The sequence below is a fragment of the Primulina huaijiensis genome, chromosome 16 (assembly GCF_012295235.1).
Source record: "Primulina huaijiensis isolate GDHJ02 chromosome 16, ASM1229523v2, whole genome shotgun sequence".
Classification (NCBI taxonomy): Eukaryota; Viridiplantae; Streptophyta; class Magnoliopsida; order Lamiales; family Gesneriaceae; genus Primulina; species Primulina huaijiensis.
This window is the reverse complement of record NC_133321.1, coordinates 16884237-16897899: the sequence shown is the minus strand read 5'-3', so window position 1 is coordinate 16897899 and position 13663 is coordinate 16884237. Positions and strand designations below refer to the sequence as shown.

Here is a 13663-nt window from a genome sequence, read left to right as displayed (position 1 = left end):
TACTCAAATTCAAAGAATCCCATGATTTCAAATCCTTTAAAAGTACACATATATTAAATAGAGAGTATAAATCTAGGAGAAAACAAAACCCCACAAATTTCAAGAGAATAGAAGGGAAGTAAAGGAACAAACTCAGTCGCTAGAGGAAGGGAAAAAAGGAAAGAAGAGACCAAATGGTTATAGCACTCATACCAAAAGAAGATATCAATATAATATTATCTTTAAATTTTATTTGCTATTGAAAAAACAAGTGTTTCCATGATTTTTAAATGAAGGCATAAGTAACTCAAGAAAAAGAAAACAAAGAAATAAAGGGAATTTGAAGAGTAGACTAACTTTGTTTGTGGTCTCCAATCACAGTCAATTCGGTCAAACTTGTTACAACTCAATCTAAAATCATTTAAAGCATCACCAAAAAGTAAGATTTTACTTTAAAAAACTGGTACAAATTGTTTATTTATTTTTTCCTCTGTAATATAAGTATATAACCACCCCCACCGCACCCCACCGCACCCCACCCCACCCCACCCTCCATACCAGATAAAAGGAAGAAATTGCATGAAAGTTCATGAGGATTTCATGTCCATCAAATTTGCCTCCTTTCACTATCTCTTTTCCTAAGGAGGGGATTTTGTTTTCCCCTTTTTCTTTATTTTCCTTCTTCATCTGTTCGCATAAAACAATGAAAATGGCAGATTACCAATCATATTTTCCCCTCAATAGGAAACAACCATCATTGCTCCCAACAATCTTTTCTCAATCTTATAAACCTGAGCTGCTTCTAACATTGATATTCCTTCATTTATTCCCCCCTTATTTCGATATAAATATCAGTCTCTCTTTGTCCTTTTATCTAGCCTTGGTTTTGTATCTGTTTCCTGATATATAATTTTTTTGTTTTTTTTAATGATGGATCCTTCCTCCAACTCTGTCAATGGCTTCTATAGTTACTTGACTCGAGGGATTGATGATCTTGAACGTATGTTTCTGTCGAACAATTTCATGTCAATCCAGTTTCTCCAAAGAGTTTTGTCCCTTCTGAGATCTTTGCACACGCGGATGACCCTTTTGGTGGGGAAACTAAGTTTGCCGGTTGGTGAAAAATGGCTTGATGAATACATGGATGAGAGCTCCAAGCTTTGGGAAGTTTGCCATGTCCTGAAATCTGGTGTTTCGGGCATGGAGAATTACTACTCTGCATGCCTTAACATAACTTCCTCATTCGACGGCCATGGCCATTTAAGTCCACAGCTTACACGCCAGGTGAATGAATACTAGCAATCAAGATTATTTTTATCGATAAAGATTAGATTTTTGTTTGGATGGCTTGTATAAGTTTTTTTCTTGCTTATTTTATTTCTTGATCAAACAGGTTATCCGGGCTATATCTGGATGCAGAAGGGAGGCCGTGGGGCTGGAGGAAGAAAACAGGTCTCTCATAGAGACAAGAATTGAACCACTTTCATTGACATTTGATGAAAACATTTCAGTAGAGTCAAAGCTAAATGGATTCAATGGATTCAGGGGAGTGCTTTATGCAATGAGAAATGTCAGTTCAAGTTTACTCCTGATTCTGCTCTATGGATTAGTTTACTGCTGGCCTGAATCAAATTTCTCAAGAAACATCGGATACGAAGGGCGCATGTTATTTGGATCACCTTTCATGATGTCAACAAGCAGGCTGCAACAAAGGGTGGTGGGTGAAATCAATCAGATAGCAGGTCGACCCGGAATTCTGCTGTATGAATTCAGGAGATCTAGAGAAGCCATGGATGCGCTGAGGATGGAGATTGAGACGAGGAGTTCACAGGGAACTGTGGACTGGCAGTCAGGAGGAGGGATAAGGGGAAGTGTTGAGAATTTGAAGGATTGTTTTGGGATTTTGAGGTCTGGGACTGAGAATATTATTGGTCAGCTTGATGATTTTTTTGATGAAATTGTGGAAGGAAGGAAGATGCTCTTGGATTTCTGCAGTCATAGGTAGAGAATCAATGAGCTTTTTTTCAATCCAAGAAATGGCCAAAAAAAGAAGGAAATACAAGTGTAGGAAAAATTAACAGTTGGTTGAATGTAACTCTTTAAAAAAAAAGAAAAAAAATCTTTAGTTTCTCTTTTTTAAACCATATGTCCTCCCATCCCTTTTGTGGATTCTTTGTTTTTACAGCTGCTAAAGTTGGAGAAAAGTGCACACAACTTTCTTCCAAGACTCCAAAATGGAAATTCCTTAAAAGAAAATCAAATATTTAGCAAATGAAATAACTTATGAATATAACTAAACTCATCCTACTTATATGACGGGGGCCAGATTATGCTGTAGACCACAAACTCAACAATCATCAAGATCCCAGCATGAGAATCCAGTGGCCAACAACTCAAAAAAAGTCGAGGCAAATTGTTAGTATCACTGTATGTGATTTGTTAAAAAAAGGAACATGACAGTACAAACAACAAGCTGCAATGCAGAAGAAGCAAACTTAACCAAACATAAATGTAGAAGCCTCCCTGTTTCTGTTTCTGTCTTCCATAAAAAGAAAGCAGTAAAAAATGAAAACAAATAAATAAATAACAGGAACTTCTTGTTGAACAAACAGAGGGGAGACACCAGGGGCCAAATCTTGATATTATATATATAGTTCTTTTATTTTTAATAGAAAAAGTAATTGTTGTTGTGTTGTTTGATTATCTCTAGTAATGACTTTGTGTGCGGTAAAAATGTTGGTCATTCCCAGTTGGGTGGCTTTGGTAAAAAGGACTGTTGGATTCCTGGGTTTGGCTTTAATGTCAAAAGCAAATGCATTTTTTTGCACTTTGTGAAGCTTTTGTCTGGTTTTTTGTGTTTCCTTTGAAAGCTACGGATTTTAGGATCAAACATTTTGCAACTCTAAATTTATACATCAATTTTTTGATGGCATGAAATCTCGCAACCGCCATCTTTCGATGTTCGCGGGGTAAACTTCTGGATAAAGACAATAATTTGCAAATCACGCTAATCAAGTAAACCGCATGCAAGCCTTATGACAATCTTGTTCGAAAAGATGTTGGTAGAGTTAATTGAACTCATAACCATTGACCAAACGATTACATACTCTAATAACTCTATTCTATAAGGTGTTGATAAAGAGGAATCGAACTTCATCAATATATATATATATATAGTTTTATTTAGAAAGTTCTCGCCAAAAATAACATATTATAAAAGAAATATTTTTCAGTATTATTGCATTCACCTACTTCATTAATATTTGAAATAAAATAAAAATATATACATAATTAAATGTGAAGTTTTTCAATTTATTTTTTAAATTAAAGTTTGAATTTGATATGTTTTGAAAATATAAATTACATTTAAGTGTTTACATTGGTTATATCATTTCATTTAATTTCAATTATGTTATTTTTATATATTAAATTATAACTATTCTCGATCATATTAAATATAATACAATTTTTTTTTATGTAATATCACATTTTTCAACTTTTTAAAAGAATGCTGTTATAAATTTTTGGTATATTGACTGTTCTTAAATTATTATTTTTAAATATATTGATTGTCCGTAACTTTACCCCGACTAGTTTTTCTGCTGGTAGTCCCAAACTCCCGATCTCGTCCCCCGTCCTAACCCGAGGATGATCTATGCTGTTTCCGGGGCATCACCAGTTTTGTTTTTCAAGCAACTATTTTTATTCATCTTATATTTTTAAAATCAATGCAGAATTCAGAAAGAGAACAAATTCAGTGAGTATTACTCAATATTCTCGTGAATTTTCTGATCTATCAATTATGATGTCACTCGAATTAGTTCATTCTAGCAGAATGTTGTTATTCTATCTGACCCATCATTGGTTTTTATTTCGCCTTATTGATTTTTGGGAGCGTTGGTGAGAACGACAGGCAAGATCTCTTTCGTCTCTGTGTTATTGTGTATGTCTGCATGCTGCGGGTTGTCTCTTTTGATATATAAACATCTTTTAGTATCGGTTTGTGTATAACATCAAGATACCCACGGGCAGAGCCATGTGTTGTCCGCCCGGGTGGTAGCCCTGGTAGCTTACTTTTTTCCAATATTTTTTATATATAAAATTTTGTCTTATTTTTCGGTAGTCCGTGGACTTCATTTGTCAATGTTAACTCAACTATAGTTTAGAAAATTCTAGTCCGAATAGAAATAAAAACCTGGCTCCGTCACTGAATATACCAACAACCACGATGATAACTTTTAAGATAACCAATGATTCGATCAACACTAGTCCTAACAAATTTGATGACTATGTTAAACAAAGACAAGCATCCTCAACTAAATGATTCGGCGGTCAAATATATATGATACATAGTCGTCGTGGATATAAGAAGAATGATATATTCTTGCATGGTTGCTGGACATGAAAAATTCATTATCCATGCCAATTTTGTGAAATAACATTATACGAGGAAAATATCATTATTCGACGACATATAGAATAAGAAATAATGGGCAAACCGTTGATCTACGAAAGATAAAGGTAAACATCCCATGGATTGTTATTCCGATTTGTCTTCTGTTCAGATATGATTATTATGTTAATATTGAAATATGTTTTCGATTGACGACAATGAAATACCATTTGGAGAATATTTGGGTTTGATTTAAATGAGATGTGTCTTGTAGTGGTGATGGATTTGCAACTATTTTTCCACCAAATAATTTTCAGTTTTGGGGGAATAAAAGACTGGAAAATGCTGGCCTCACCTAGAAAATAATGCTAACAGAATTTTTCTGCACATGCTCAGTGAGTAACAAAGCAAAAGCTTGTCTGTATGCTGAATTCCTAGAGATAATGTTTGAGAGAATAACAAGTGTTGGAATGAAAGGGAAAAGAGTTTTAGTTATATAAATGGTGCAAACCTCCCATGGGTGAGAGATATTATTGATCAATCATGTTAAGAAGTTTGTGAAAAACCAACTTAATTCCTTTAGACTTTTTGCAAAATCTGAATTTTGGTTTGGAAATTAATCAAATTATTGGAATAAGTATTGAATTTTTTATTTGCCAAAAACAAATGTTTAAACAAGTAAACGCAACAAAATAATTTGGAAAGAAATTCATTGTAAAATATATGTTCATATCTTGGATGATGATTACTTAACTCACTTCAAGTTGAATGTAGGGCCATTGTATCAAGAACAATTTTTTGTCCAACTGCCCTATCTCTATTCTCTAGTTTCTCCGTTAATAATGCTATCCACTAGGTAGTAAAACTCAGATCTCGACTCTATTTATATGATACCATCAATTTGTTTCAAGCTTTATATGCATATCTACTCCAAATTATTGGAACAATCTCCAGCATATAAAAGCCTCGATGCAGGGAGATCTTATTTGCAATTTATGGAAGCAATATTTTCATCAGGAGACCATCTTCTTGTTGTCTCTGTTAACACTTCCTATAGTGTAAAATGACAGATAAAAAATTATGAAGATTAGAAAAAATAGTTTCACAAATGGAAATATGGTCTTGCTTTCCTACCATGAAAGTGTAACAAGGGAGTAGGGGAACAAACAAGACAGATATGTCTGCATTGTATCTACCGTATTCGTGTCGTGTTTGGTCAATACTCAATGGGATAGTCACATTTTCTCGTGTGATTCAAAAACAGCAAGAAGAAGAAAAACGATGAAGAAAACACTCTCTGCCAAGTATCTAATGATAGACTGTTTACAGCATAATTCTATCTTAATGTTGTCAACAACTATAGCCTAAATAGCTGAATTGTAATTCAAAATGAGTTTTTTCGTATAGTTTTATAAATCTATTTGAGATATGAGCTGCATCCAATAGAAACTAGAATTATGGATAAATTTAGCCTGCTTTTATGTGTGCTTATGCTATGGTTGCATATCATTGTTCCCATTTTGTGCTGTCTGCATTCGATCTGTCTAGAGATTCTTGTGGCTCATTGATTGCCATTAGATTTGGTATATTCTGTCTATTTGAATTTGTACTTGGATGTTTTGTCATCTTCCCCATGCATAATCCATATGTGATGTCCCTGGCACGTGCAGACCTTTACATCGGGTAATGTTTGCAACATGGTGATTCAACTAACAGAAGAATCCCATAAGCCATAAGAATTATATGATGATGGACAGGAGAAGGTTATAGAACTCAAGGTGTGTTGTTCTGTCATTTTGCTCTCTGTTCTTCTTCTGCACTTTCGTGTCTCATTATTTCAAGAAATATGAGGAGCAATTCCAAATTATACACACATCAATCCAAGAAATTCTCGTACAAGTCACATAAATAAGTTACTCTCTAACAACAGAGCTTATAATTTAAACACATAGATTAATCCCATACATATCCATGGCAGAACCTCGTGTACAATCAGAATCTAAATGGAATTTAAAGTTATCGCAAATACGAGAAAAAAAAAACAAGAACTTCATCACACGTACATGTGCTGTAACTTATTTCATGTACAAAGGTCAGGGATAGGAATAGAAGCAGCAGAAGCAACGGCAGCAGCGTCTGAAGCAGCTACAGTGAGAATACCGAAAAGGGCTTCGACGATTTCTTGGGTTCGAGGAAGCTGACGAAGAATCAGCGGCCGCCGCCGTCGAAGGAATCTCCATCGGAATAACGCCGTAGACGCACGCGGCTTTTAAATTTGTTTATGTTATTTTACTTATTTTGTAATTTAAAAGCACCGTATGATCCTTTTCTTTTTCTTTATGCACAACACATTCCTATCTTTGAGTATAAAGGAAACCATTGTGTGTTGTTCCATTTTCATTTTACTTTCAAACTTAAAAAGATTAGTTATTTTCTACTCGAATTTACACGGATTGTGTAGCTTTCTCGACTTGTTTGATTCCATTTGTGAAATATATACATAATGTAAATTTTTTAAAAACAATTTGGTCATGGTGGTTCGATAATTTTTTAAAAAAAACACATTAGTTTGATAAAGTTTCTGAAAAAGTATATTAGAATAATGATAAAAAAAAATTTATCAATAAAATGTGGTTTAAATTTTATTTTTAATTTTTTAAAAAAAGAATATATATTTTAATATTTTTTAGGATGATTCGTAAGAATTTTAAACAGATTAATACAAGCTTTCTGGTAATTGCCAATGAAACCCAAACTGAAACTACATACCATATTGCTTTTAAAAAAAACTGTTAAGTATATAAAATACAATACTGGTTTCGATCGGAGACCGCGACCCAAAAAAAATGGACTCTTTCTCCCAAGAACCACCGTCTCCCTACAGCTTGGATTACTTCACCTTACTTTTTCTCCGCCCTATTGCCGCTCTTCTCTTTTCCCTCTCGATACTCTTCGTTGGTCAGTGAATTTTTGTCTCTATATGTGTTTCTGCAAGCGATCTTAACTCATGTTTCTTGGATTTTTTTTATTCTGTGCTATTGATATTATGCATCCTTTGGGTATGTAATCGTGAGAGGTTTCATTTAATTATATTTTAAGGTGAATTAATCTGGGACGCTGAAGTTTGCGACTTTGCGTGGCCTGTAGAGTTTTCGTTGATTCTAGGTACTGTGTAAACTTGGCCTACTTCTCTTGATGTGGTGCCTTAAAAAGTTGGAGCAAGTAATTTTTTTCTTAGGGGTTTCTTGATCTGGGTTCCGATATTTCTTTGTTTTAGGTGAATAATGGAATTTTTCACTTGAGAATATTTTGAGGTTAATTTTTCCGGCGATGATTATATCGAATATGGAATTTTGTTTTTGTTGTTAGCGTAAAAGATTTGATCTTTTTCCTTTTTCATTTATGGTTGTGTATAGGTTGGTTGTTGGCATGGAAGCTGGTTCTGGTTCATGTGCCTCTAGTTCAGGAGATCTTTGGTCTGCGGAAGAAGCATGTCAGGCCTAAGCCTGCCGGCCGACGAAGATTCACTCAATTTTACAACAGGATTAATACCCAAAATCCTTCATCAGAATGGTAGAGTTTCAGTGTCACGTCTATGCCTTAATATTCTAATTTTATGTATTTTGTATTTTGATCAGAACATCTCTTTCAAGATTTTTTTAACAAGTTTTTTGGCTGAATGTTATGAAAGTTGATTTGGACAGTGCATGTAGATTTGTAAAATTAAAAATATGGTAGCATGACTCATAATCATGTGCATTCGAGTGTGTGAGAACCTGCAGAAATAGCCACAAATTAGATGTGTGCACCCTTTGAGATCTTCATTTTTCGCATGCAGTGTAGAAGCTCTTCTTGATAGTCATGATCTAATACTAGTTGGAATCACCATTTTTCATGTCATGTTATAATCCAGATGGGCACTGTTAGATACGAACATCACCGATTAGTGGTTATATCGGTCGATCACAGCTCAAAACTCGAAAAATGAAGGCTCATGGTCTCAGATAGATGGTCACAAACGGTGACCGGGATGTGGCAGTTGAAGCTTCATTGTTGCAACAATTTGTGTAATTTAAGTTCTTTTGCATGGTTGTAACAATTTAAGGTTTTAGTATTGTGTTTTTCTTCCGATGCAAATCCTCAAACCTTCGCGCCCGCCTTCTAACACTAGCACCCCCCTTTGTCCTATTATGAAATAAATCAACCATGCTATATTTATTGGTTGGTAATGCTTACGTATTCATCCGACATTTTCAGTCTAAACAGTAGCATCTCTACTATCCAAAATGGCAGATCCATGGTTTGAACCAATGGAGTTGGGACCAACAATAGAGTTGCACGTAAAGTAAAAATGTTAACCGGGTAAAAATATCAGTATCGGGCGTACATTAATAGGTAACTGTTGCAATTGACAATGCCGAAATTTCTTGGCTCATGAGATGCAAGGCCAAGAATCAACCAATCAACTTGTTAAAAACATCCAACAACAATGTTTAATAGATCGTCACAGGGATTTTCTAATCTTGATTCTCACTTGTGTAACACACTTTTCTTTGGTGGTTTTGTTTTCTTCTGGAAGTGGTTCTGTACCAAAAGCAAGAACCATGGAATAAGAAACAAGATATCATTAGATTAGCGTGTAGAACCAAGTAAACCAATAATCGGTCTCACCTTTTGCTTTTCCAAGGCTTCATGATCAGTCCTCTCTCTCCATGTGCTCTTTCGAAGTTTGATTGGTCGATTGCCTACGTATTTACCTGCAGTATGAAATTTTATGCATCATCAAGACTTTTATACACGCGACCAGCACTAGTCAAAAAAGCAAACAGGGCAGCGTTCAGAGTCGAGGTCAAAGCATAAGTAATTACTCTTAATTAATTAACTAAGCCACACGTCGTATTCCATAACAAGCGACAAGTAAGCACCAAGTTCCGACCTCAAAAGAGTAGTGAAATGGGGAAGGCCACACTCTTATGTGATTGCCCATAAGTAAATACTATATGCGACAAAAATAAATTAGGCTCACAAATTGTGGTCCCTAGGACAAGAAAAGAAATGCCAAAAATCAAAAGGCCAGACAAAAGCAACAGATACAAGGGCATACCATTGATTTCCTTCAGTGCTGCCACGACGTCTGCTGGATTGGAGAAACTAACAAATCCATAACCCTTGGTCTTGCCAGTTCTCTTGTCCCTAACAACCTGTTTCATTAGTAGCCCACATTGATTTTGAGTAATTTACTAGAAATGTATGCCAAGTGAAAGGGGCATTATATCATGGGGAGACGCCTAATACACACAACTAGTAAACTCCCAAAAAGGAATAAATACAGAATAATGTGTAAAGCCGAACGTAAAATATCTCTGGTAAAAATTTGGGGTAGCACTGCACATCTGAATGTTCCTGTCAGGTTTGTTTGTTATGACCTTAGATTAGTCAACATGGATTGATTACTGATATGCTTTGCAATTTTAAAAATTGCAACATCAAGAATATTTCACTTGCTAAAGTTAGCCTACCTTTTACTATCAAACATCAGGATTCAGGAACCTACAAATCTCATTAATGAACTGCAGTCAGGTTGTGCAGCCAATTGTTATAGCGTTTTATTGCAGCAGCAAACATGTTAATTTGACCGTCAATCAATCTGCTCTTGAAGATTGAAAGCATCATGACAAGCACACCATAGTATAAACCAAAGAGAATTCTACCTCACTGAACACGAGTCAAAGGAGGGCTCTGCTCTTTAACTTAACGTCTGAAGACAGCATGCAATACTCATGTACCGATTGTTACATGAGTAAGAGAAGTAAATTAGATTATGAACAAACAAGAAACAACTTATGACTGTAGAAATACTTACTCTGGCCATATTAAAGGAAGGAAATCTTGTAAATACTTTCGATAAAACATCATCATTCACCTCATTTCCAAGATCACCACAAAATAGACGATAATCATCTGTAAGTTAGAAAATATCAAGAGTTGAGTTGCTTCCTGCAATTTTCGGTACAGAAAGACGAAAGGACAAGAGTAGATATGAAAAGACAAATACACTGAAAACAATTACATGGGATAAAATGGAAACGAATTCCTAAATAGGTATGCAATACGAGCCAAGATGACATGCAGATGCAAATCAAGTATGAGCTTTGGAGTTTTTCTGATCTCAGTTTCGAGCTACCAAGCAAGTCGATCTCAAGCAAACGAGACACGGTTCAAATGATCGGAACCTTTCATTGTTTTTATCATTTTGGCAACATTTACATATGATCTTGAGGCAAATTGATGAGTAAATAAATTTGGCCACTGGACCTTAAAAAATGCATAACTACTTTTCCAGAACGCAGACAAGTTGTGGGGATTTATGCATAGATTGAAATCCTGAATACCTGTTTAACCCCAAAATTTCTTAAAGGAAAAAACAAAAACTAACAGCAAACACTAACGAGGAGTGAAATGGAGAGGAGTAAACAATAACTCAAAGTCTAGACCATGTCCGCAAAATCAGAAAATTACACCATAAAAAACAGAGAAAGTTCTTACTTTCAGGCCACTCTGCAAGAGTTGGATCCTCCCAAGCCTGCCCAGCAGCTTTCCGGGGGATTGCTTTTTTCTTAGTCTCTGTTTTGTGCTCGATCTCGCTGCTAGCAAGTGCAGCCTTCACACTCTCAAGTGCTTCCGGCGTTATTGTCTGTGCATCTCTCTGAAACAACTGTTGTGCCTGTAAACAAGCACACGAGCTTTCAGGGAAAAAATGCCTATAAAAATCAATGCAAATAAACATAAAAGTCGACATAGTGAGCAATGTCTATAATGTAGCCTCAAAACATGTATCAGAATGGTAATCAAACATGTATGATGAGTTCTCCCGTCAAAGATGAAGTCATTGTCGGGGCTCTCTCACCAATACAATATAATTATACAGGAATACAAAAGCCCCTTATTTTGTCGAGTTGAAGAAATTCACGACTCTAAAACAGGTTAAGACCACAATATTTGAGATGACTCCTTATGCTGTCAATACCTTCCATGGTGTTATTTGCGTACAAACAAGATGTTAATTCTAAACAAATCCTAGTTCAAGCACATCTATCCGAAACATTTAGAGCATGCTAAATGCAGGAATTAAAAAATAGCCCACATACTCTGGAAAAGGGTAAGTCCACAATTTCTAAGATTACTCTTTATGCCGTAATGATGTTATATGCATCAACACAAGTTCAAAGATGTTAACTTTAAATAAATCCCTGTTCAAGCACATGCTTCCAAAGCATTTAGGGTATGCTAAAAAAATTCATGAATAAAAAATACTCACATACTATTAATTATATGAACAATCCTGAAACTTCCATTGACAAATTAAAAAAGAAGCAACAAAATGTAAATTCAAGATTATTTAGAATGGAAGAAAAGAAAATAAATTGCCTGTTGATATTGTGGCAAAGAGTAGACCGATGGAGGAGCGGGATACACGGGGAGCTGAACCGACGGAATAGGTGGCGGAGCTGCAGCTCCAATATACGACACGGAAGGCGTCTGTTGGAGATGAAAGGGTGTGGGAAAGTAGGAAGCGGTGGAGGCTGTGTACGTGTATTGGGAGGTTGATGAAGGTTCAGCTCCAGTGGTCGGAGGCATCGAAGCCATGGCAAATTCGCAATCCCTAGTCGAAGAACCGAACGACGCAGTTTTGAATTGACTCGAGGAAGGACCGGTTTCGGAGTGATGGAGAATTTGAGAGCCGACAGAGTCGGAATATAAAAACTGGAGGCTCCGTATGTAAAAGCCCGGCCCTGACCGGTCCATTTCCTTTCTTTCTTTCGATATTGGATTTGTAGTAATTTCACTTCATTATAATTTTTACTCGCAAGGGGATGGTTGTTTGCATTCTAAATAAAATACAAAAACTAAGAGTAAAAAGTAATTAGGTATATGAACTATTGAATAAATGTCAAATTGGTACATGAAATTTTATTAATAGTTTTATTGGTACATATCCGCGGGATTCCGGCCAATTTCCGATGACATTTAACTAAAATGTCCAATTTGCCCTTTATTACAAAAAAATACAAATTTATTTCTTTTTTTTAAGAGTANATATGAGAGCAATATCAATGCTATTCCTGATGAATCTATGTGGGAGGATGAGGATTATCCTAAGATGATCGTGAGAAAGAAAGAAAGCAAACGTGGTAGGCCAAAGTTAAAAAGAATAAAAGGAGAAGATGAATCACTTACTGGGAAAAAAAATCAGAGATCTGTTCATTCGAGTTGTAGCATATGCAAAGAACTTGGACACAACAAAACCACATGTCCTCGCAATCCTGATAATTTTGGTAAAAAATTGAAGAAAAAGAAGAAAGGTAATATAATTTGTATTAGTTTATATTATTTTGGACACTGAAATATTTATTATTGATCTTATAGAGAATGTAAAATTAATTAGTGTTTGTTGTAATATAGTTGTTTAAATTTAAAATTTCTTACTCATAATGTTTTTTTAAATGTCAAATTTTTGTTGTTAAATAATCGTCATTTCCTCACTTTTTTTTGTAATTATTTGACAGGAGATGTGCAAGAATCTCATCAAAATTGAGCATGATGGTAGAGTTTCAAACTTTTGGAAATGCAAGTATAGCTTTTGTGTTAAAAATTAAACTATGATTCACGATGATATTTTATATGTTTTGGAAATGACTTTTTTTGGTAGATTGTTTTGGAAATGATAATATGATATTTTTGGTAGATAATATCAATGCTATTCCTGGGAAATGACTTGTTTTTGGTAAACTTTAAAAATTAAACTATGATTCACGATGATATTTTTTTGTATTTTTGTTCAAAGTTTCAATGATATATAGGGTGATTAACTTTCAAAATTTTATTTATTACTCATGTACTTTGTTGTGCTTAAATAATCTACGTTGTTAGTTAAATAGCACGGGACACAATCTATCGTGGTTTGATTGATATTGTTTAGATGGGTTCGTTATATTAAATAAAATTTGAAATTAATTTTTAGTCAAGAATTTGTTAAAATATCATATTCAATAAATGGTTATGTAACTAAAATATTACCTTTTTTTTTTTTATCACAACCACTATTTGTTTGAAAATGTTTTCAAAATTATTAATGAGAAAATTATGTATATATAAATCAAAATTTTAGCTAAATATATAATTTATTTTCTATATTATCAATTTATTTATTTAAAATTATTTACATATTGAATGCATTAATATAATATATCTAATTATTTTGTTGTAAAGGATATAACCTATCTAATATAA

The 13663-nt window shown here is 34.5% G+C and overlaps 3 protein-coding genes across 5 annotated transcripts; 2 read left to right on the top strand and 1 right to left on the bottom strand.

Moving 5' to 3' along the window:
• Positions 1 to 547: 547 nt before the first annotated feature.
• LOC140961751 (uncharacterized) lies at positions 548 to 2193 on the top strand. The gene is made up of 2 exons (XM_073420434.1): positions 548 to 1263; positions 1373 to 2193. The coding sequence occupies exons 1-2, from the start codon at positions 907 to 909 to the stop codon at positions 1982 to 1984; spliced, it is 969 nt and encodes a 322-aa protein (XP_073276535.1). The 5' UTR covers positions 548 to 906; the 3' UTR covers positions 1985 to 2193.
• A 4923-nt stretch (positions 2194 to 7116) lies between these two features.
• Positions 7117 to 8503, top strand: LOC140961615 (uncharacterized). Its single transcript, XM_073420259.1, has 3 exons — positions 7117 to 7330; positions 7789 to 7945; positions 8286 to 8503. Coding segments are annotated over exons 1-3 (270 nt in total). The 5' UTR covers positions 7117 to 7218; the 3' UTR covers positions 8287 to 8503.
• A 210-nt stretch (positions 8504 to 8713) lies between these two features.
• LOC140961614 (uncharacterized) lies at positions 8714 to 12178 on the bottom strand. 3 transcript variants are annotated; one of them, XM_073420258.1, is made up of 6 exons: positions 11801 to 12178; positions 10919 to 11096; positions 10236 to 10333; positions 9477 to 9573; positions 9044 to 9129; positions 8714 to 8956 (listed from the first exon to the last, which is right to left on the bottom strand). In XM_073420258.1, the coding sequence occupies exons 1-6, from the start codon at positions 12176 to 12178 to the stop codon at positions 8903 to 8905; spliced, it is 891 nt and encodes a 296-aa protein (XP_073276359.1). In that variant the 3' UTR covers positions 8714 to 8902. The 3 variants fall into 3 exon arrangements, 1 of the variants encoding a protein (XP_073276359.1); XR_012172380.1 differs by lacking the exon at positions 8714 to 8956 and adding an exon at positions 9892 to 10019 and having other exon boundaries at positions 10084 to 10333; XR_012172379.1 differs by lacking the exon at positions 8714 to 8956 and having other exon boundaries at positions 10084 to 10333.
• Positions 12179 to 13663: the final 1485 nt, after the last annotated feature.